Source organism: Chelonia mydas, chromosome 25 (genome assembly GCF_015237465.2).
Source record: "Chelonia mydas isolate rCheMyd1 chromosome 25, rCheMyd1.pri.v2, whole genome shotgun sequence".
Lineage (NCBI taxonomy): Eukaryota > Metazoa > Chordata > Testudines > Cheloniidae > Chelonia > Chelonia mydas.
This window is the reverse complement of record NC_057858.1, coordinates 2,214,267-2,236,833: the sequence shown is the minus strand read 5'-3', so window position 1 is coordinate 2,236,833 and position 22,567 is coordinate 2,214,267. Positions and strand designations below refer to the sequence as shown.

Genomic DNA, 22,567 nt, shown 5'->3' with positions numbered 1-22,567 from the left:
CAGTGCTGCCTGTTGAGGTAAAACATTGGACACAGGAAAGCCTGACAGGAAAGGCACACAGCTCATAGGTCCCTGATGCTGATATGTAGGGCGAGGTCCCCTTGGGGGGCCATAAACCCTGAGTATGGAGGGGAACAGATGAGCCCCTCACTCCAGGGCAGACACGTCCATCAACAGATTGAGGGCAGACAAAGGCAATGCCTGCACAAACACTGACTGGGTCTCTTTACCAGTCTAGAGAAGTCAATGCTCAAGAGGGCACATTTAGCAGAGTTGTGATGCTGAAGATTTGATGAATAAACAGAGGTCAATCCCGAGATATAGGCTGGCATGCTGGACTTCGTATGTGCACAAGGCCATATGCCCCAGCGCCTCATACAGTTCTGAGCTGTTGTGGGTAAGCACTGAGATCTACAACAAGAGATTGAACTGTTTGGAACCTTATATCAGGAAGGAAAGCTCTGGCCTCAGTAGAGTCCAGCACTGCTCCTATGAACTCTATCCTCTGATCTGGGCAAAGAAGCTTTTTCTAAGTTGATCAGTAAACCCAGGGTTTTACAAGTTGACTGAATGAAAGAGACTGGACAGTACCTGAGCCTTGGACCAGCCTCTGACTAGCCAGTCATCCAGGTAAGGGTAGACTTGTACTTGGAACCTCCTCAGGAAAGCAGCTACCACTGTCGTATCTTTTCTGAAAGCCCAACAAGCTGCTGACAGGCCAAAAGTAGTATGGTGAAGAGGTAACGAGAGCCGTCTTGGGCGGTAAGGAGGAACTAGAGCGGCTCTTTATACCAGCACACAATGGTGTGCAGCAGCAGAGAGCACTTGAGTCAGGCCAACAGGTACCACTGAGGGAAAAATTCCCCAGTGACTGTGTGCAGAATGAACACATGTAATCACTTGAAGAACCACTCAGTCTGGGATACCTCCCATACAGCTCATGAGAATACTTAGTTTCTCAAAAGGCATGATTTCAAATACATTTTAGGGAGTACACTAAATTTTAGTCAAAGTTGTAACTAGATTCTCATACCACAGCAGAAGAGATTATTCCCAACATTACTTGTAACTATTGTATGCACAGTTCAGATGAATAGTGCATAGCACAAATACAGCCTTTGTTTGCTTACCTATTCCCCTGTCCAGGGTGTCTCCAAAACTACGAGACATTCCCATCTCATTTCTTCCAAAGTCTCTGTCAAATCCTCCACCCATTGCACGATCCATCTCTGCAGAAAGTATTAATTTAGTATATTTCCAGGACAACTTAAGACATCCTGAAGAGAACATGTCTCTTGTAATATTTTAGCAGGTGAACTGTGAACAAGTGTTTTTGCCATGTACTGCTTCTTAGAGATACAGACCTACCCACACACGTGGACTATTTTTTTTTGTTTTTACACACATACATTGAAATTTCAGATCCTCGCACTTCCTCTTCCTAGTGGGTCTTGGCAAGGTGTTTGGAGGACCTGTATCTATGGATTACATAGATTACTAACCCATGCTCCTGCTCTATCCCTTAACAGAACATCAACACTCCTCTATCAACCTACTTATGATGATGTGGGAGCCAAACCTTGTCAGGTACAACTGTAATATCATTCTATCCAGGTCCTCCCAAGAGCTCACCAAGATTTCCTCAAAGTTAGGATTTAATATTTCAGTGTTAGAAAGTGGTCAGGAAAAGCTCTTGAAATTTTAGGCTGTTTTATATCTTGTAAGAGCAAACAAGTATTTATTTTTAAATGTGAATCTGCAAGGGAAAGATTGTGATAATTTTTGCTTCTTCATGATGAAGAAAGGCTGAATGAGTTTTCAAAACTCAAGGGTTTTCCTAATTTTATTTACATGTGAAGGTGTAAGGTCTTATCCATCCCCGAAGACTAGGGAACTGAGTAAAAACGGCTATCAAGTGAAACTTGAGCAACTGAGAGGGGAAAGGAATTTTTAATCAAGCTGCTTGGAACTGTTGGCATCTTTAACTGAAATTTTTAAGAAGTGAGAAATGAGATCTTTGTTGAAGATGCATCACTCCCATTCCTACAAAGAAAAGATTGAGGAAACTCTCGTTTTTTCCAGGGAGACCTATGGCAAAAGTTAAACTTGACACTGCTGTTACAGCTAGTGGTAAAAACGGCAAAAAAATAAAGCTTTCGGTTCTCTTTACACAATATAGAGGAAATGTGTTCTTTTCCTTTCTTTTGTAGGTAGCCTTAAAGCATACAATGCTTTAAACAGGACTGCCAACCATTACTAATTCAATCAGACCATCCAAATTTGAAAAAAAAAAAAAAAAAAAAAAAGAGTTCCATGACATTTATTGAGGCTGGGGATATATAATGTAGGAATCAGTGCCTCACCACTCATTCTGCCCATATTCATTCCAGATGGAAAGCGACCCAGGTTGTCCATGCCACCAAAAGGACCTTCCATCCCTGAAACAAAATTATAGCATCTCTTAAGATAAAGGTAACGTTAAAAAGTACATTTCAAATAAGTCACCACACTGAATCAGAAGGCATTATTCCACTTATTTACTCTGGTAATATTGCTAGGAATATTCTACAAAAAGCAGCCACATGTAAAACGCCATCTCAAAACGGTACACCTTGGAGGCACAAGGGAATGTTTACAAAATTAAAACTAGCATTAATGAAGAAATTCCTTGTAACTGAACTGTTCGGTTTAGTCTCAGGATGGAATATGGCCACAAGCCCATGCTTTTGTAAATATCCAGTAGCAGTCGTTAAGAGTCACAAGTGGTTAACGTCTTGGTTTATATTTCATCTGAAGAGCTCATCCCTCCAGAAGCACAATACCCATTAGCACATGATAACTTATTACTGCTTTAAAAACCAAGGGTCACTACTGACTCAGTGACTGTTTCCAAGTTAACAAATGCCTACCTGGCATTATTCTTTCTAAATTAGGATATTTTCAGGCAGATGTCAGCCTATGTGAATTTTAGCTAATACCAAAGAGACAGACATAAAAAAAAGCTATTTGCACTTCAGAACTGCATGTACAGTAGCTTACCTCCCATTTTATTCATTCCAAAGCCAATGCCTTCCATTCCCATTCCTCAAAATAAAAAAGAAAGCTTTATTTACAGATGGAATTATACCTGCATACAATCAATCTGATGTTTAAGCTTCTCAAGTTCCTTTGCAGGAATGGGGACTTGGATTTTGGTTTAAAAGCTTATACGAGAAAAGTAGCGAATGAGTGGATCTACTAATAAGAGATCTTTGAGGGAGAAGAAGATGACATGGAATCCTTTCTAAAAGGACAAAACAGCAGAAAAATCATGAGCACACACAAATTGGAAGTTATTAGATATGCAACTTCAACAGATTCTTTCACAGCAGCATGTAATGAATCCAGTATTCATTTTCCAAGCAACTTAGAATTATGGATTCTAAATGGAGGTCAAATTATCAGTTACTGATGTCTGGTATCTAGCAGGAAGCCACAAATCACTTATGAATTATGACAATACTTTGAAATACAACACCTTCAGGTATCTGACTTGGAACTTCAGTGTTCTATTTTGACAAGAAGCAAACTATAGTTCAGCGGTTCTCAAATTGTGGGTCGGGACCCCAAAGAGGGTCGCAAACCCATTTTAATAGGGTCACCGGGGCTGGCTTAATTTTGCTAGGGCCTTGGGCTGAAGCCAAAGCCGGACCCCCACTGCCTGAGGCCAAAGCCAAAGCCTGAGGGCTTCAGTGCTAGGCAGTGGGGCTCAGGTTACAAGCCCCCCGTCTTGGGCTGAAGCCCTTGGGCTTTGGCCCCCCTGCCCAAGGCGGCAGGGCTCAGATGGGCTCAGACTTTAGTCCCTCTTCCTGGGGTCACGTAGTAATTTTTGTTGTCAGAAAGGGGTCATGGTGCAATGAAGTTTGAGAACCCGTTATAGATCATTATAGCCTCAGGTGAAGTGCCACTTCCCTATTGGGCATACAAAGAAAGTCTGACCCAAGAACAAGCAATCCCACCTCAGAATATTACCACAGAGGAACACTGAATTAAGTAGTTAGAGGTCTAAATGTAGATTTTTGAAACCAAAGGCTTTCCAAACTCATTAATAGGTTTTTCAATAGAAGACTACTTTGAAAGTAAAAAGAAAAAGGAGTACTTGTGGCACCTTAGAGACTAACCAATTTATTTGAGCATAAGACCTCCCTACCAACACTACAAAAAGAAGGATTCTAGGTGGACTCCTCCTGAAGGTCGAGACAGCAGACTGGACTTCTACATAGAGTGCTTCTGCCGATGTGCACGGGCTGAAATTGTGGAAAAGCAGCATCACTTGCCCCACCACATCAGCTGTGCAGAACACAATGCTATCCACAGCCTCAGAAATAACTGACATCATAATCAAAAAGGCTGACAAAGGAGGTGCTGTTGTCATCATGAATAGGTCGGAATATAAACAAGAGGCTGCTCGGCAGCTCTCCAACACCACTTTCTACAAGCCATTACGCTCTGATTCCACTGAGAGTTACCAAAAGGAACTACAGCATTTGCTCAAGAAACTCCCTGAAAAAGCACAAGATCAAATCCGCACTGACACACCCCTGGAACCCTGACCTGGGATATTTTAATACCATCCTGGCCACTATGGATGTAGAAGCCCTCTACACCAACATTCCACACAAAGATGGACTACAAGCCGTCAAGAACACTATCCCCGATAATGTCACGGCTAATCTGGTGGCTGAACTTTTGACTTTGTCCTTAACCATAACTATTTTACATTTGGGGACAATGTATACCTTCAAATCAGCGGCACTGCTATGGGTACCCGCATGGCCCCACAGTATGCCAACATTTTTATGGCTGACTTAGAACAACGCTTCCTCAGCTCTCGTCCCCTAACGCCCCTACTCTACTTGTGCTATATTGATGACATCATCATCTGGACCCATGGAAAAGCCGCCCTTGAGGAATTCCACCATGATTTCAACAATTTCCATCTCACCATCAACCTCAGCCTGGTCCAGTCCACACAAGAGATCCACTTCCTGGACACTAAAGTGCTAATAAACGATGGTCACATAAACACCACCCTATACCGGAAACCTACTGACCGCTATTCCTACCTACATGCCTCCAACTTTCACTCTGAACACACCACATGATCCATTGTCTACAGCCAAGCTCTGCGATACAACCGCATTTGCTCCAACCCCTCAGACAGAGACAAACACCTACAAGATCTCTATCAAGCATTCTTACAACTACAATACCCACCTGCAGAAGTGAAGAAACAGATTGATAGAGCCAGAAGAGTTCCCAGAAGTCACCTACTACAGGACAGGCCTAACAAAGAAAATAACAGAACACCACTAGCCATCACCTTCAGCCCCCAACTAAAACCCCTCCAACGCATTATTAAGGATCTACAACCTATCCTGAAGGATGACCCAACACTCTCACAAATCTTGGGAGACAGGCCAGTCCTTGCCTACAGACAGCCCCCCAAGCTGAAGCAAATACTCACCAGCAACCACACACCACACAACAGAACCACTAACCCAGGAACCTATCCCTGCAACAAAGCCCATTGCCAACTGTGCCCACATAGCTATGCAGGGGACACCATCACAGGGCCTAATAACATCAGCCACACCATCAGAGGCTCGTTCACCTGCACATCTACCAATGTGATATATGCCATCATGTGCCAGCAAAGCCCCTCTGCCATGTACATTGGTCAAACTGGACAGTCTCTACCTAAAAGAATGAATGGACACAAATCAGATGTCAAGAATTATAACATTCATAAACCAGTCAGAGAACACTTCAATCTCTCTGGTCACGCGATTACAGACATGAAAGTTGCGATATTACAACAGAAAAACTTCAAAACCAGACTCCAGCGGGAGACTGCTGAATTGGAATTCATTTGCAAATTGGATACAATTAACTTAGGCTTGAATAGAGACTGGGAGTGGCTAAGTCATTATGCAAGGTAACCTATTTCCCCTTGTTTTTTCCTCCCCCGCCCCCCGTTCCTCAGACGTTCTTGTTAAACCCTGGATTTGTGCTGGAAATGGCCCACCTTGATTATCATACACATTTTAAGGAGAGTGATCACTTTACATAAGCTATTACCACCAGAAGAGCGGGGTGGGGGGGGGGGGAGAGAAAACCTTTTGTAGTGGTAAACATTTTTTCATGGTTCGTGTGTATAAAAACATCTTCTGTATTTTCCACAGTATGCATCCGATGAAGTCAGCTGTAGCTCACGAAAGCTTACGCTCAAATAAATTGGTCAGTCTCTAAGGTGCCACAAGTCCTCCTTTTCTTTTTGCGAATACAGACTAACACGGCTGCTACTCTGAAACCTCTCATACTTTGAAAGTGTAACATCCCCTTGTAGTGTTTGCTCCTAGTGCACGAGAACCAGAAAATGAGATATGTACTAGACAAGGGGCTCCCAAAGTGTAGTGTATGTACCACTGGTGATATGTGAGCTTGATGTTCCAGCTATTCATTTAGAATTTAAAGGTGGTACATGAACCAATACAATTTAAAGGTGGTACATGAATCCACTCTAGTTCAGGTCATCAAGGAGAAGTACTTACTTTAGCGGTTTGGATTTTTTGAAGCACGTTTTGGGTTCTCTTTACTGAAAAGACAGCAACCCTAGGTCATATGAAAAGCTAGGAAAAAGACTTAATGAAACACACACACAGTAAGAGGTGTGATTTTCTTACCTCCAGGTCCCATGTTGGGCATTCCCATGCCTTTGTTTAAATGATTTGCATCAATAGGCTGACCTCCTGGTCCTAGTCCCATGCCAATACCACCAAGCCCATCTAGAGACAAAAGTAATTTCTTTATTTTTTGGCACAGAAAGCTTTGTTCTTAAAGTCACAAAATTACTATTTTATTCTGAAGATCAGTGGATTCCCCCTCTTGGGTCTGTATTTCTAGCACTTAAGTGGGAACTCTCAAAGCTCTGCAGTTGGATCTGAAAGAGATGACAGGTGGTGTGATATCACCTCTCTCTACTTCCTCAAGCATCTTCCTCCTCCACCCATTAGGTACTTTCCAAGGTCAGCCCTGATGCAAGAGCTGAAAGTCTTCTAAACAGCAAGATAGAAAAAAGAAATGAACATTTACTTTTGAATGATGGAGGATAAGAAATGAATCAATATAAAAGTTAACACCCCTCAATTTGAGATCAGTGGGAATCCAGTGGAGAACCCCTCATCCTTTTTAGAGTATTGTTCTTGATCATTCACTAGCCAAGGAAAGAAAACAGCCAACACCCCCGTGGGCAGGTGGCGTATGTGTGCACTCGGTGCAAGGAGCTCCTGGCCCTCAGAGGCCGTGTACAGGCTTGGAGGCCAGGGTGGCGGAACTGGAGGAGTTAAGGGAGGGAGAGAGGTACATTGTGAGGCTTTCCGGGACACTGTACATTTGTGCCGGTCAGACAGCCCCTGCACTGTTAAGAAGGATGAAAGGCCCAGAGAAGGAGAGCAGTCAATGGGAACAGAGGGAAACCTTCCCATAGTTGGCACCCTCCTTCCAGATGATGTTGGGGTATCCTCTCGCACTGAGGTTACCTCTCCTGGGGAGGGAACTCCAGTCATTAGGAAAAGGCAGGTGTTAGTAATGGGAGATTCGATCATTAAAAACACAGATAGCTGGGTTTTTGATGACCGGGAGAACCGAATGGTGATTTGCCTGCCTGGTGCGAAGGTTGCAGATCTCTCGAGGCATCTAGATAGACTTATGTGGAGTGCTGGGGAGGAGCCGCCAGTGGTCGTGGTACATGTAGGTACCAATGACGTAGGGAAGGGTAGGAGAGACGTCCTGGAGGTCAAATTTAGGCTGCTACGAAAGAGACTGAAATCCAGGACCTCTATGGTGGCATTCTCAGAAATGCTTCCAGTTCCACGCCCAGGGCCAGGAAGGCAGGTAGAGCTTCAGAGTGTCAATGTGTGAATGAGACGATGGTGTCGAGAGGAGGGGTTTAGATTTATTAGGAACTGGGGAAACTTTTGGGATGGGGGAGCCTATACAAGAAGGATGGGCTCCATCTAACCCAAAGTGGATCCAGACTGCTGGCACTTCACATTACAAAGGTTGCAGAGCAGTTTTTAAACTAAGAGATGGGGGAAAGCCGATTGCTGCAGAGGTGCATGTGGATCGGACAGAGATTTCTCTTAGAGGAGAGTCTATTGAGAGAGATACTCTAGGTTTTAGTCAGGAAGAGACGATGGAAGAGGATAAAGTATGGGCCAGATCAGATGAGAAACGTTCACAAAGAATCTGACACATCAGAAAAGGGCAGACAACTAAACAGTGACAAGTTTTTAAAGTGCTTGTACACAAATGCTAGAAGTCTAAATAAGATGGGTGAACTAGAGTGCCTCGTGTTAAAGGAGGATATTGATATAATAGGCACCACAGAAACCTGGTGGAGTGAGGACAATCAATGGGACACAATCATTCCGGGGTACAAAATATATCAGAAGGACAGAACAGGTCATGCGGGGATGGGGGGAGTGGCACTATAAGTGAAAGAAAATGTAGACTCAAATGAAATAAAAATCTGAAATGAATCCACATGTTCCATAGAATCTCTATGGATAGTAATTCCATGCTCTAATAAGAATATAACAGTTCGGATCTATGATCGACCACCTGACCAAGACCATGATAGTGACGATGAAATGCTAAGGGAGATTAGAGAGGCTATCAAAATAAAGAACTCAATAATAGTGGGGGATTTAAATTATCCCCATATTGACTGGGGACATGTCACCTCAGGACGAAATACAGAGACAAAATTTCTCGATACTTTAGATGACTGCTTCTTGGAGCAGCTGGTACAGGAACCCCCCAGGGGAGAGGCAACTCTCGATCTAGTCCTGAGTGGAGCTCAGGATCTGGTCCAAGAGGTAACTATAACAGGACCGCTTGGAAATAGTGACCAAAATGTAACAACATTTAACATTCCTGTGTGGGAAGAACACCTCAACAGCCCAACCCTGTGGCATTTAATTTCAGAAAGGGGAACTATGCAAAAATGAGCAGGTTAGTTAAGCAGAAATTAAAAGATACAGTGACTAGAGTGAAACCCCTGCAAGCTGCATGGACACTTTTCAAAGACACCATAATAGAGGCTCAACTTAAATGTACACCCCAAATTAAAACACACAGTAAAAACTAAAAAACGAGAGCCACCGTGGCTTATCAACCATGTAAAAGAAGCAATGAGAGATAAAAAGGCATCTTTTAAAAAGTAGAAGTCAAATCCTAGTAAGGTAAATAGAAAGGAGCATAAACACTGTCAAATTAAATGTAAAAATGTAATAAGAAAAGCCAAAAAGGAGTTTGAAGAACAGCTAGTCAAAAAACTCAAAAGGTAATAATAAAATATTTTAAGTACATCAGAAGCAGGAAGCCTGCTAAACAACCAGTGGGGCCCTTAGACGATCGAGATACAAAAGGAGCACTTAAGAACGATAAAGTCATCGCAGAGAAACTAAATGAATTCTTTGCTTCAGTCTTCACAGCTGAGGTTTTTGGGAGGCCACCACAATGGCCGTGGGCCCCACCGCCCTCAGGTCTCCACATGGGGCGAGGTAGGCACCAGGAGGCAACAGATGCTGTACTTCCTGGTCATGGTGGGAAAGGGGCCCCGGCCGCTATAGATGGTAGCGGAGGCGGTGAGCGGGAGAGATGGCATAGCGGCAGGTGGAGGGGCAGCCACCACCTGGGCATACGCCCTGGGGGCCGGAGGAGGGACACCCGCAGAGCTGGTGAAGGGAGCAGCGAGTAGGGACGCTGCGGCCAGTGGCGGGGCCGCGGCAGTGGGGGCAGTCCCTGCCATGGAGGGCCTGGTCTTTTTAGTGGGGCCCTTCCCCTTCTTCTTACCCTGGCCCTTCCCGCCAGCTGGGATGTTAGGGAGATTCCCAAACCTGAGCCGTCTTTTGTAGGTGACAAATCTGAGGAATTGTCACAGACTGAAGTGTCACTAGAGGTGGTTTTGAAATTAATTGAGAAACTTAACAGTAACAAGTCACCGGGACCAGATGGCATTCGCCCAAGAGTTCTGAAAGAACTCAAATGTGAAATTGCGGAACTATTAACTATGATTTGTAACCTGTTCTTTAAATCAGCTACTGTACACAATGACTGGAAGATAGCTAATGTAACAACAATATTTAAGAAGGGCTCTAGAGGTGATCCTGGCAATTACAGACCGGTAAGTCTAACGTCAGTACTGGGCAAATTAGTTGAAACAATAGTAAAGAATAAAATTGTCAGACACATAGAACATAAATTGTTGCACAAAAGTCAACATGGTTTCTGTCAAGGGAGATCATGTCTTACCAATCTCTTAGAGTTCTTTGAGGGGGGTCAAACAAACATGTGAACAAAGGGGATCCAGTGGACATAGTGTACTTAGATTTCCAGAAAGCCTTTGACAAGATCCCTCCACCAAAGGGATAAATTAAGTTGTCATGGGATAAGAGGGAAGAGCCTTTCATGGCCTGAGAATTGTTTAAAAGACAGGGAACAAAGGGTAGGAATAAATGGTAAGTTTTCAGAATGGAGAGGGGTAACTAGTGGTGTACCCCAAGGGTCAGTCCTAGGACCAATCCTATTCAACTTATTCATAAATAATCAGGAGACAGGAGTAAACAGTGAGGTGGCAAAGTTTGCAGACAATACTAAACTGCTCAAGGTACTTAAGACCAAAGCAGACTGTGAGGAACTTCAAAAAAGATCTCAATAAACTAAGTGATTGGGCAACAAAATGGCAAATGAAATTTAATGTGGATAAATGCCAAGTAATGCACATTGGAAAAAATAACCCCAACTATACATACAATATTATGGGGGCTAATTTAGCTACAACTAATCAGGAGAAAGATCTTGGAGTCATTGTGGGTAGTTCTCTGAAGATGTCCAGGCAGCGTGCAATTGCAGTCAAAAAGGCAAACGGGATGTTAGGAATCATTAAAAGAGGGATAGAGAATAAGATGGAGAATATCTTATTGCCCTTATATAAATCCATGGTACACCCACATCTTGAATACTGTGTACAGATGTGGTCCCCTCATCTCAAAAAAGATATACTGGCATTAGAAAAGGTTCAGAAAAGGGCAACTAAAACGATCAGGGGTTTGGAACGGGTCCCATATGAGGGGAGATTAAAGAGGCTAGGACTTTTCAACTTGGAAAAGAGGCGACTAAGGGGGGATATGATAGAGATATATAAAATCATGAGTGGTGTGGAGAAAGTGAATAAGGAAAAGTTATTTGCTTGTTCCCATAATATAAGAACTAGGGGCCACCAAATGAAATTAATGGGTAGTAGGGTTTAAAACAAGTAAAAGGAAGTTCTTCTTTACTCAGTGCACAGTCAACCTGGGGAACTCCTTGCCTGAGGAGGTTGTGAAGGTGAGGACTATAACAGGGTTTAAAAGAGAACTGGATAAATTCACGGAGGTTAAGTCCATTAATGGCTATTAGCCAGGATGGATTAGGAATGGTGTCCCTAGCCTCTGTTTGTCAGAGGGTGGAGATGGATGGCAGGAGAGAGATCAGTGGATTACCTGTTAGGTTCACTCCCTCTGGGGCACCTGGCATTGGCCACTGTCTGTAGACAGGATACTGGGCTGGATGGACCTTTGGTCTGACCCAGTAGGCCCATTCTTATGTTCCTTCCCACATACAGATGCACTTACTAGGGATTGTAGATGCATTCCTGTGGATACGATCTCCCACAGTATTCCTGCCAGCAAGTTAAAGAAGTATGGGCTGGATGAATGGACTATAAGGTGGATAGAAAGCTGGCTAGATTGTCGGGCTCAACGGGTAGTGATCAATGGCTCCATGTCTAGTTGGCAGCCGGTATCAAGTGGAGTGCCCCAGGGGTCGGTCCTGGGGCCGGTTTTGTTCAATATCTTCATAAATGATCTGGAGGATGGTGTGGATTGCACCCTCAGCAAGTTTGCAGATGACAAACTGTGAGGAGTGGTATATATGCTGGAGGGTAGGGATAGGATACAGAGGGACCTAGACAAATTGGAGGATTGGGCCAAAAGAAATCTGATGAGGTTCAACAAGGACAAGTGCAGAGGCCTGCACTTAGGACGGAAGAATCCAATGCAGGGCTACAGATTAGGGACCGAATGGCTCGGCAGCAGTTCTGCAGAAAAGGACCTAGGGGTTACAGTGGACGAGAAGTTGGATATGAGTCAACAGTGTGCCCTTGTTGCCAAGAAGGCCAATGGCATTTTGGGATGTATAAGTAGGGGCATTGCCAGCAGATTGAGGGATGTGATCGTTCCCCTCTATTCGACATTGGTGAGGCCTCATCTGGAGTACTGTGTCCAGTTTTGGGCCCCACACTACAAGAAGGACATGGAAAAATTGGAAAGAGTCCAGCAGAGGGCAACAAAAATGATTAGGGGACTGGAACACATGAGTTATGAGGAGAGGCTGAGGGAACTGGGGATGTTTAGTCTTCAGAAGAGAAGAATGAGGGGGGGATTTGATAGCTGCTTTCAACTACCTGAAAGGGGGTTCCAAAGAGGATGGCTCTAGACTGTTCTCAGTGGTAGCAGATGACAGAACAAGGAATAATGGTCTCAAGTTGCAGTAGGGGAGGTTAGGTTGGATATTAGGAAAAACCTTTTCACTAGGAGGGTGGTGAAACACTGGAAAGCGTTACCTAGGGAGGTGGTGCAATCTCCTTCCCTAGAAGTTTTTAAGGTCAGGCTTGACAAAGCCCTGGCTGGGATGATTTAGTCAGGGATCAGTCGTGCTTTGAGCAGGGGGTGGACTAGATGACCTCCTGAGGTCCCTTCCAACCCTAATATTCTATGATACTTAAATGCTATAGAGTCCAAAGCAGAAAGCCAGCCTCCTTCCTTTAAGGAGCATGATGTTTCCAGACTTCATCTTGACTTTCCCTTGACCCAGAACTGATTGAGGGGTCCCCAAACCACAGAGGCTAACGCAGGGGTCTCAAACATGCGGCCTGCAGGGTTATTTTCTGCAGCCTGCCAGCTCCCTGCACCCCCCCACAAGTGCTTACCTAGAGCGGCTCCCTGCCTGCCTGCCCTGCCCCAGCGCCACTCCGGGAAGTGGCCGGAACCTGTGGGGGGGGCCGCTTCCTGGAGCGGCATGGGGGCAAGGAGCCTGCCCTGACCCCGGTGCGCACCGGGACAGAGCCCGCCCCCTGCCACACCCCTCCTGCAGCCCAACCCCCTGCCCTGAGCCCCCTGCCACACCCCAAAGCCCTCCTGCAGCCCAACCCCCTGCCACACCCCCCCTGCACACCTCTTGCACCCTCTGGGGGCAGGGAGGGGACGGAAGAGGTGGGGCAGGGCCTCATGGAATGGGTGGAGTGAGGGCGGGGGCGTCAGTGGTGCGGCCCTCTGGCCAATGTACTAGTCCTCATGTGGTCATTTGAGTTTGAGACCCCTGGGCTAACCCCTCTTGGTGCCTTGAGTATTAGGGAGTATCTGGAATAAAAGCCCCTCCCCACCTCATCTAGCAACATCAGCTTTATAGCACTCTTTGCCAAGGAGGCTTTCCTGCACCATTCCTGCAGTACAGCAACCGGAACTCCTGAAAGCTAAAAATTCAAGGTGTTAATTTTAAAGAAACTTACGAGGAAGCTGCTGGGGTCGTTCTGGAGGGAAGAAGTCTCCCTTTGGAAAGGCTCGCTCATCCTGGAAACAGTTAAACAGCGTTAAACTCCACACACATGATTTCTGGCAGCATCTTTTAATGGAACCAGCACTCAAAGCTATGGCAATTCCTGACAAACAATATCCATAACTGTACTATGGACTTACTGCCAAGTAGGTAATTCATAAATACAGCCATTTCCTGAAGTTACGTTTTAGGGGATTACTCTAGAAAAGAATTCTCTATGGGCAAGGCACTGCCACTTTAGCCTCCTCAATGCAGCTTGAGAAATAGTAGGGAAAACTTGGAAATCTGCATTTAGCTATACTAACAAGATCAAATGTATTTAAAATAGTTTAGGTGCCTGCCGATGGTGTAAATCAAATTATTTTAACCTGCACGGAAGCGTTCTGTTAAAGCAATTGTAGCTGTCCTCAAGAGTGCTCTACAAACAGAGTCTACCCATAGGACACACATGTATCAGTAAACAAAATGTTATTGCTGCTTTGAGTGATGAAACCAGTTCACAATCCAGATTCATTTGATCCTTTGCCTGTTACGCTGCCACACCACCATTCCAATGGTAGCTGCTTGTGTCTCCTATATGCTTGGACTGGGTTTGAAGCAGCAGCATGATGGTGAAGAGTTCTGAGTGCTTAACCAGTCTGATGACCTCTCACGTTTCATCCTACAAGCTAAATCTGACGAAACAATCCTCACAGTTGCGTCTCCATTTCTCTCCTTGCTTTCTTCTACCACACTAGATTAATATGTTGCTTGGTTCTCAACTCTGAGTGTTCCATGGACCACAGTTTGAATGCTAGCCATGAGATATCCAACACAAGTATGATATCACATTACACAGTAAGAGGACTGTGAATATACTTACCATTTTTACATGCATTGGTCTGTCAAAAAGCAGCTGCCCGTTGAACATTGCTAATACTTAAGTTAAGGATGGTTTTTCAAAATGTTAGTCCAAAAATCTTCCTGCTAAAAAGGACAACTTAAAGTTAACAGCTTCAAATGTATGGCAGTGTATCAGCCCCACTGCACTGCAGGGAGGCTCTTAAGCAAAATAGGCAGTTATGGAATAAGTAACTGGTAACTCATGTATCAGTAACTGGTTAAGAGATAGGACACAAAGGATAGGAACAAACACTCAGTTTTCACAGAGGAGAAAGATAAATACCAGAGTCCCCCCAAGGATCTGTACTGGGACAAGTGCTGTTCAACATATTCATAAGTGACCTGGAAAAAGGGGTAAACAGTGAGGTGGCGAAGTTTGCAGACAATACAAAATTACTCAAGTCCAATGCTGACTGTGGAGAGTTATGAAGTGATCTCACTAGACTGGGTGACTGACAATAAATGGCAGATTAATTCAATGTTGGTAAGTACAAAGTAATGCACACTGGAAAACAACATACAAAATGATGGGTCTAAATTAGCTTTTATGACTCGAGAAAGATCTTGGAATTTTTGTGGATAGTTCTCTGAAAACACCTGCTTAATGTGCAGCAGTCGTCAAAATGGTTAATGCTCAGAACCATTAGGAAATTGATAAATAAGACAGAAAATACCTTAATGCCACTATCTATCCATCCCCATAATACGCCCACACCTTGAATACTGCATGCAGTTCTGACCATCCCATCTCAAAAAAGATATTAGAATTGGAAGAGTACAGAGAAGGGCAAAACTGATTAGAGGTATAGAACAGTTACCATATGAGGACAGGTTAAAAAGACTGACTGTTCAGTTTAGAAAAAAAAAGAGTCAAACTAATGGGAGAAACAATAGAGGTCTATAAAATCATGAATGTTGTGGAGAAAGTCAATAAGGAAGTGTTATTTACCCTTTCACATAACACAAGAAGCCAGGAGTCACCCAGTGAAATTAACAGGCAGCAGGTTTAACACATAAGGAAATACTTCTTCACACAACACACAATCTGTGGAACTCCTTGCCAGGGGAGGTTGTGAAGGCCAAAAGCATAAGGGGTTCATGGAGGATAGGTCCATCAATGGCTATAAGCCAAGATGTTAAGGAGCACACCACTGCTCTCTGGGTGTCTCTAAACTTCTGTCAGAAGCTGGGACTGGACGACAGGAGATGCATCATTCAATAACTGCCCTGTTCCCATCCATTCCCTCTGAAGCATTGGTTTGACCCAGGATGGCCATCCTTGGTCTCCCTCCCTGGAACTTAAAATCCATCAGTTGAAGCTTCAAAGAGATCTTAATCAGTGTTTTTTGGTTGGGAAATATTAAGATTATAAACATATTTAATCCTAACCAAAAATTCATTAAGACATTATATATCATTAAAAACTATGCATTTGAAAGTCAGAAGACAGTTTAAATTTCTCCAAACAACTCTGTACTCCAGAAACTTTACCAACTTTGCCCTTAGTCCTGAAACTCAACCCCAGACATGTCCAGTTTGACACATGTACCCCTACTATAAGATGGTATAGCACTTAGTCTTATATGAGCCTCATTCCTGACATACTCTATTCCATTCTCTAATCCACCCTCCCATTGTGAGCCATCTTAAAAACATCCTAGCTATCAAATCTTGTCTCCCCGCTTTTATCTGGATGCCTGATTTGGAGACAGTAATCGGAATGCTCAGCCTTTAACTGAAAAGTTGAATTGTAAAATTCTTTCTTCTTTCATTTGTTACAAGTGCTCACAGAGAAAAATATGAATAAAAATTTGTTTCCCCTCTGCATCAGGATCACTTGCTTGGCATCTGTGATTATCACATTTATTAGCTGTCTTCCAAGAAAGCAAGAGAAGACAGGGCCAGAGTTTACAGCGTAAAAAGCAGATATGTTTAAAAAGCTCCAGACCTTCATATATCATAAAATAGGGAATGCCACAAACCTTTCTCCCCCAGTCTCCCTCACTGATCATCCGTAAAGGGATTTAAAATAAACCCCTCTAGCAAATCTATATTGTGTTTAATTATTAGGTACACCTAAGAGGCAGCTGTGTATTTTTCCAGCCAAAGACATGCAGTATGTTGTTCCAAAAGGGAGCCACTTTCCAATACATTGTTTCCCTTAAGTCAACAGTTTACTTAAGCTAGGAAATGTAAGGTTTCCTTTACACCCAGGTTTCTTCACCGATTTCCCCAGTGTCTATGACAGGGTACCAATGTATTGCCACGAGGCAAGATGGTGTTTAATTTCAATATGAGAGACAGAAGCACTATATTTTCAGAGTTTCTTAACTAATGCCAATTCTACTAGTCTGCCATTTGCTTTCACATGAGAAATCAGATGGGACATGATGGACTGGAAGTCTTGTCTGGTACCTAGGAAAGCCTCGTTTTAAGCGTATTTGCTTCACTGTTGAAGAATTTCTTCAGAAAGGATACATATAGCCTGAACAGCTTCAATAGATTGTTCAAAAGTAACAGTGCCTATCCCACGACTTTTGCCATCTTTGTCTTCTAGTATGTCAGCTCGAACAACCACGCCAGCCATGCTGAACACTTCCTTCAGTTTCTTCCAGCCAACCTTGTAATCCAACTGAAAGAACAACATACTGCTCAGAAACATTACAGAAAGTTTCACCCAACAAATAGCCCCAAATATTGTTTACTGAAAGCTTCCTGAACTAGGATACTATAGATTTGAGCATAAAGCCAATAATCTTTGCAAAAATGGCAGAAAGTGTTAACTCAAAGATAGTCAGCTACGAAAGTTTCAAACCAGAGCGAAGTGAATACAAGACGTTCACGCATAGCGAGTACCTTAACTCTAGAAGAATCCCACTGATCAGCATTAGTGACAGAATACCCTTTAACTGAGTTATGGTACAGTGTAAGTGCACAGCAAGAAGTAATGCATAATAAAGCAATTTTTTTTTTTAATACAGCTAAATTACATTTCTAAGTATAAATTAAAAAATGACGTAGTCTGGAGATTCAGTGCAGGTGCAGTACTGAGGTGTCATGTGGAATGTGCACTTTTTTGGCTGTATGTCACGTGAATACTGTGTTTCATCTGAGGCATGATATGGTCACCCCATCTCATGTCAAGTATGTAGGCAGCGTCGTTGTAGCCGTGTTGGTTCCAGGATATAAGAGAGACACATGGTGAGTGAGGTGAGATCTTTTATTGGACCAACTTTTGTTGGTGACTGAGACAAGCTTGCCAGCATAGACAGAGCTCTTCTTCAGGTGTGGGAAATGTACTCAATGTCACAGCTAATACAAGGAACAGATTATTTAGAATAAGTAGTTAACACATTTCAAGGGATCATTCAAGGTGAAGTGGCCCCAATAAATGCACTAAATGCCTGAACATCTATGTGGGTGAAACCAAACCAATCACCATGTTCTCGAATGAACTCGCACAGGAAAATAAGACAAACACCATGTTACCTATAGGCAAACTCTTTTCACAAAGCGATCACTCTATATCTGACCTATTAGGCCACATCCTCAAAGGAAGCCAGCACAACACTTTCAAAGGCTTAAATTCATAACGAGCCTAGGAGCTGAAATTCATAAATTTGCTAGACAATAAAAATTAGGGGCTGAATAGACACACTGGTTTTATGGCTTATTACAACAATCTATATTCCACTAACGGACACTGTGCGCCCTCCTCCCCCCCATATGACTAGAGGGGTGTTAACGGACGACTTCACCTTGAATGATACCTTGAAATGTGTTAATTATTCAAAATAAACTGTTCCTCCTTGTATTTAGCTGTGACACAGTTTCCGAGACCTCAAACACTCTGTGTAAGCTCAAAAATTTCAAAAAGGTGCATCTCTCACCAACAGAAGTTGGTCCAATAAAATAAAAGATAATACCCTCACCCATCATGTCAAGTAGTACTTTCTTCAGCAGGTAGTCCAACTGAAGATGACAGGACTAGTTACAGAGTAGGACACTATTAATAGACTACGGTCAGAAGGGACCATCATGATCATCTAGTCTGATTACGCAATGTAAGTAAATTTCCCAGAATAGAGGCTGATCCCTGGAAGCTCTCTCCTCATTTGGAGAGCAGTACCTAATCCAGTTAAATCCCAAATTTTCTGCCCAGACACCACACTGTACTTACATTTGCAACAAATACTGTACTTCCAAGTCTCCCAGCCTGTAAAGCATGGATAATCTCATTGGGTATGTTGGGATTATTGAGGATGCTGGGTGGTATATTGATCATTCCAGGGCCACCTGGTCCTGGGCCAATACCCATGCCACCAGCTGCTGCCATGGCCTTCTGCATTGCTCTTCTAGCATGCTCACCATCTGGATCCTGCAAAAGAGTAAAAGTAACATGTACAACAAGATGGCAAAACTCACTAAACTCAGTATGGACACTACAGAGCCAACACTCTACTCCCAGTAACACTGGGGGATTTAATGGCAAGACTCCCATGATTCAATAAAGTTATCAGTAAAAAATAGTTCATAAGCCTGTATCAGGCACCATTTCACTGCTTGTTTTTGAAAAAAGTTCATAGGTAAGAGGAACAATCTGATAATGACTCAAGAATCATACTTGAAAAGCTCTAACTGAACTGAATATGGATTTCACTGAAAGCTGTCTGAAGGAGCATGAAGGGCAATAAAATGACAGCACATTCCAGACAGCAAGGGGGGAAAACTTACCTATTCAGGTACTTGGGATACAAATTATAAATGCTTAATGAACCTAGAACATGTGTTAACCGCAAGCTACATGTGCAAAGGATACTAAATTGAGAGAGTGAACACCAGTGTAGATGGATAACAGGGACCAAGAGAGGCAGGAAATTAAGATTCAGTATAGAATAGAGGCCGTATACATTAGTTTTAGCCACTGGAGCAGCTACTCCAATATTGTTGTACAGCTGACTGAGCATCTTGTGTACACAAGCCAAAGAAAGCTTCTACCTGAAGAAAATCCAGAAGAGAATTAACATGGGGAAAGCCACGATGAAGAAGCTCTATACAGGAGACTGCGGACAGCAAGTTGTAGATCCAAGCTTGTGATGCAATATGGAACAAGAGAACTAGTGCACATGTAACCCAAAATTACAGAGGCATCAAGTTTGAAGTAGGGAGCTGGTGATCCTATATGATCCAATAAATAGGAAATAAACAGGATTCTTTGGATAACTTTAGAAGTTTGTTTCCATACTTTTCAATACAGGGTATTTTTGTAAACTGGTTCCTTAGCCTGGAATTTCCAGACAAGCATTAGTTTGACAAATCACAACAATCTAGGGTTTCTGGCAGAGTGGATAAATTCTTGCAACTTTAACTCTGAGTTAAGATTTAGTTTTTAAAAAAAGTCTTCAAGAGATTCCTCAATAACAGCTCTCTCGACAAACCTTATGAGCCATGCAGGGACCAATCCCAGGGTCTCCCAGACAACCTTCTAGCTCCACATACGGCTTTCTCCATTCAGGACCCCATGTTCCTCAAATGGCCTTCCCTTCTCGGTCTTGTTCAAGACTAGCCACACCTACTTTCATTTAGATTCACTGCCAGTCACTCCAACCATCCACACTCTGAAAAGCATGCAAACTGGGGTGACTAAGTCAACTGTGCTTTAGTATTCATGGTATTATCTGTCTTTCATTGGTTTTGAAAGGGCTCTTCAGCTTGTAAAATATTAGAGATGTAGATAAATCTGTTCGAGATATGAAGAGCCAGAAGCACATTGGGAAATTTAATAAAATGACTCTTTGCTGAGATTTGGAACCCTCAGAGCTATAAGATACCTTGCCTGTTCAGCATAAAAATCTGACTCAGACAAATATGGTGTGTACAGTTTCAGGTGGACTACTCTGGTTTTAGAGTAGCAGCCGTGTTAGTCTGTATTCTCAAAAAGAAAAAGGGGTACTTGTGGCACCTTAGAGACTAACAAATTTATCTGAGCATAAGCTTTCGCGAGCTACAGCTCACTTCATCGGATGCATTCAGTGGACAATACAGTGGGGAGATTTATATATAGAGAGAACATGAAACAGTGGGTGTTACCATACACACTGTAAGGAGAGTGATCACTTAAGGTGAGCTATTACCAGCAGGAGAGCGGGGGGGGAAAAAAACCTTTTGTAGTGATAACCAAGGTGGGCCATTTCCAGCAGTTGACAAGAACGTCTGAGGAACAGTGGGGGGTGGAGAATAAATATAGGAAATAGTTTTACTTTGTGTAATGACCCATCCACTCCCAGTCTTTATTCAAGTTAATTGTATCCAGTTTGCAAATTAATTCCAATTCAGCAGTCTCTCCTTGGAGTCTGTTTCTGAAGTTTTTTTGTTGAAGAATTGCAACTGCTAGGTCTGTAATCGAGTGACCAAAGAGATTGAAGTGTTCTCCGACTGGTTTTTGAATGTTATAATTCTTGACGTCTGATTTGTGTCCATTTATTCTTTTACGTAGAGACTGTCCAGTTTGACCAATGTACATGGCAAAGGGGCATTGCTGGCACATGATGGCATATATCACATTGGTAGATGTGCAGGTGAACGAGCCTCTGATAGTGTGGCTGATGTGATTAGGCCCTATGATGGTGTCCCCTGAACAGATATGTGGACACAGTTGGCAATGGGCTTTGTTGCAAGGATAGGTTCCTGGGTTAGTGGTTCTGGTGTGTGGTTACTGGTGAGTATTTGCTTCAGGTTGGGGGGCTGTCTGTAAAGACTGGCCTGTCTCCCAAGATCTGTGAGAGTGATGGGTCATCCTTCAGGATAGGTTGTAGATCCTTGATGATGCATTGGAGAGGTTTTAGTTGGGGGCTGAAGGTGACTGCTAGTGGCGTTCTGTTATCTTCTTTGTTGGGCCTGTCCCGTAGTAGGTGACTTCTGGGTACTCTTCTGGCTCTGTCAATCTGTTTCTTCACTTCAGCAGGTGGGTATTGTAGTTGTAAGAATGCTTGATAGAGATCTTGTAGGTGTTTGTCTCTGTCTGAGGGGTTGGAGCAAATGTGGTTGTACCGTAGAGCTTGGCTGTAGACAATGGATCACGTGGTGTGGTCTGGGTAAAAGCTGGAGGCATGTAGGTAGGAATAGCGGTCAGTAGGTTTCTGGTATAGGGTGGTGTTTATGTGACCATCGCTTATTAGCACCGTAATGTGTCCAGGAAGTGGATCTCTTGTATGGACTGGTCCAGGCTGAGGTTGATGGTGGATGGAAATTGTTGAAATCATGGTGGAATTCCTCAAGGGCCTCCTTCCCATGGGTCCAGATGATGATGTCATCAATGTAGCGCAAGTTGAGTAGGGGCATTAGGGGACAAGAGCTGAGGAAGCGTTGTTCTAAGTCAGCCATAAAAATGTTGGCATACTGTGGGGCCATTCGGGTACCCATAGCAGTGCCGCTGATTTGAAGGTATACATTGTCCCCAAATGTGAAATAGTTATGGGTGAGGACAAAGTCACAAAGTTCAGCCACCAGGTTTGCCATGACATTATTGGGGATACTGTTCCTGATGGCTTGAAGTCTATCTTTGTGTGGAATGTTGGTGTAGAGGGCTTCTACATTCAGTGGCCAGGATGGTGTTTTCAGGAAGATCACCGATGGATTGTAGTTTCCTCAGGAAGTCAGTGGTGTCTCGAAGAGAGCTGGGAGTGCTGGTAGCGTAGGGCCTGAGGAGGGAGTCTACATAGCCAGACAATCCTGCTGTCAGGGTGCCAATGCCTGAGATGATGGGGCATCCAGGATTTCCAGGTTTATCGATCTTGGGTAGCAGATAGAATACCCTAGGTCAGGGTTCCAGGGGTGTGTCTGTGAGGATTTGTTCTTGTGCTTTTTCAGGGAGTTTCTTGAGCAAATGGGGTAGTTTCTTTTGGTAACTCTCAGTGGGATCAGAGAGTAATGGCTTGTAGAAAGTGGTGTTGGAGAGCTGCCTAGCAGCCTCTTGTTCATATTC

General features: G+C 43.5%; 1 protein-coding gene across 3 annotated transcripts in view; it reads right to left on the bottom strand.

Annotated features, from left to right (window-relative positions):
• HNRNPM (heterogeneous nuclear ribonucleoprotein M) overlaps positions 1 to 22,567 on the bottom strand; it is a 61,073-nt gene that overhangs the window by 6,365 nt on the left and 32,141 nt on the right. For 2 of the 3 annotated variants that reach the window (XM_037886025.2, XM_037886029.2), the window contains 8 exons: positions 18,764 to 18,961; positions 17,062 to 17,215; positions 14,564 to 14,613; positions 13,655 to 13,715; positions 6,726 to 6,827; positions 3,040 to 3,084; positions 2,364 to 2,438; positions 1,131 to 1,229 (listed from right to left, as the gene is read on the bottom strand). In XM_037886025.2, coding sequence (XP_037741953.1) covers positions 1,131 to 1,229; positions 2,364 to 2,438; positions 3,040 to 3,084; positions 6,726 to 6,827; positions 13,655 to 13,715; positions 14,564 to 14,613; positions 17,062 to 17,215; positions 18,764 to 18,961 — 784 coding nt within the window. The remainder of the gene's footprint in view (positions 1 to 1,130; positions 1,230 to 2,363; positions 2,439 to 3,039; positions 3,085 to 6,725; positions 6,828 to 13,654; positions 13,716 to 14,563; positions 14,614 to 17,061; positions 17,216 to 18,763; positions 18,962 to 22,567) is intronic. The other variant, XM_037886027.2, reaches the window with a different exon arrangement.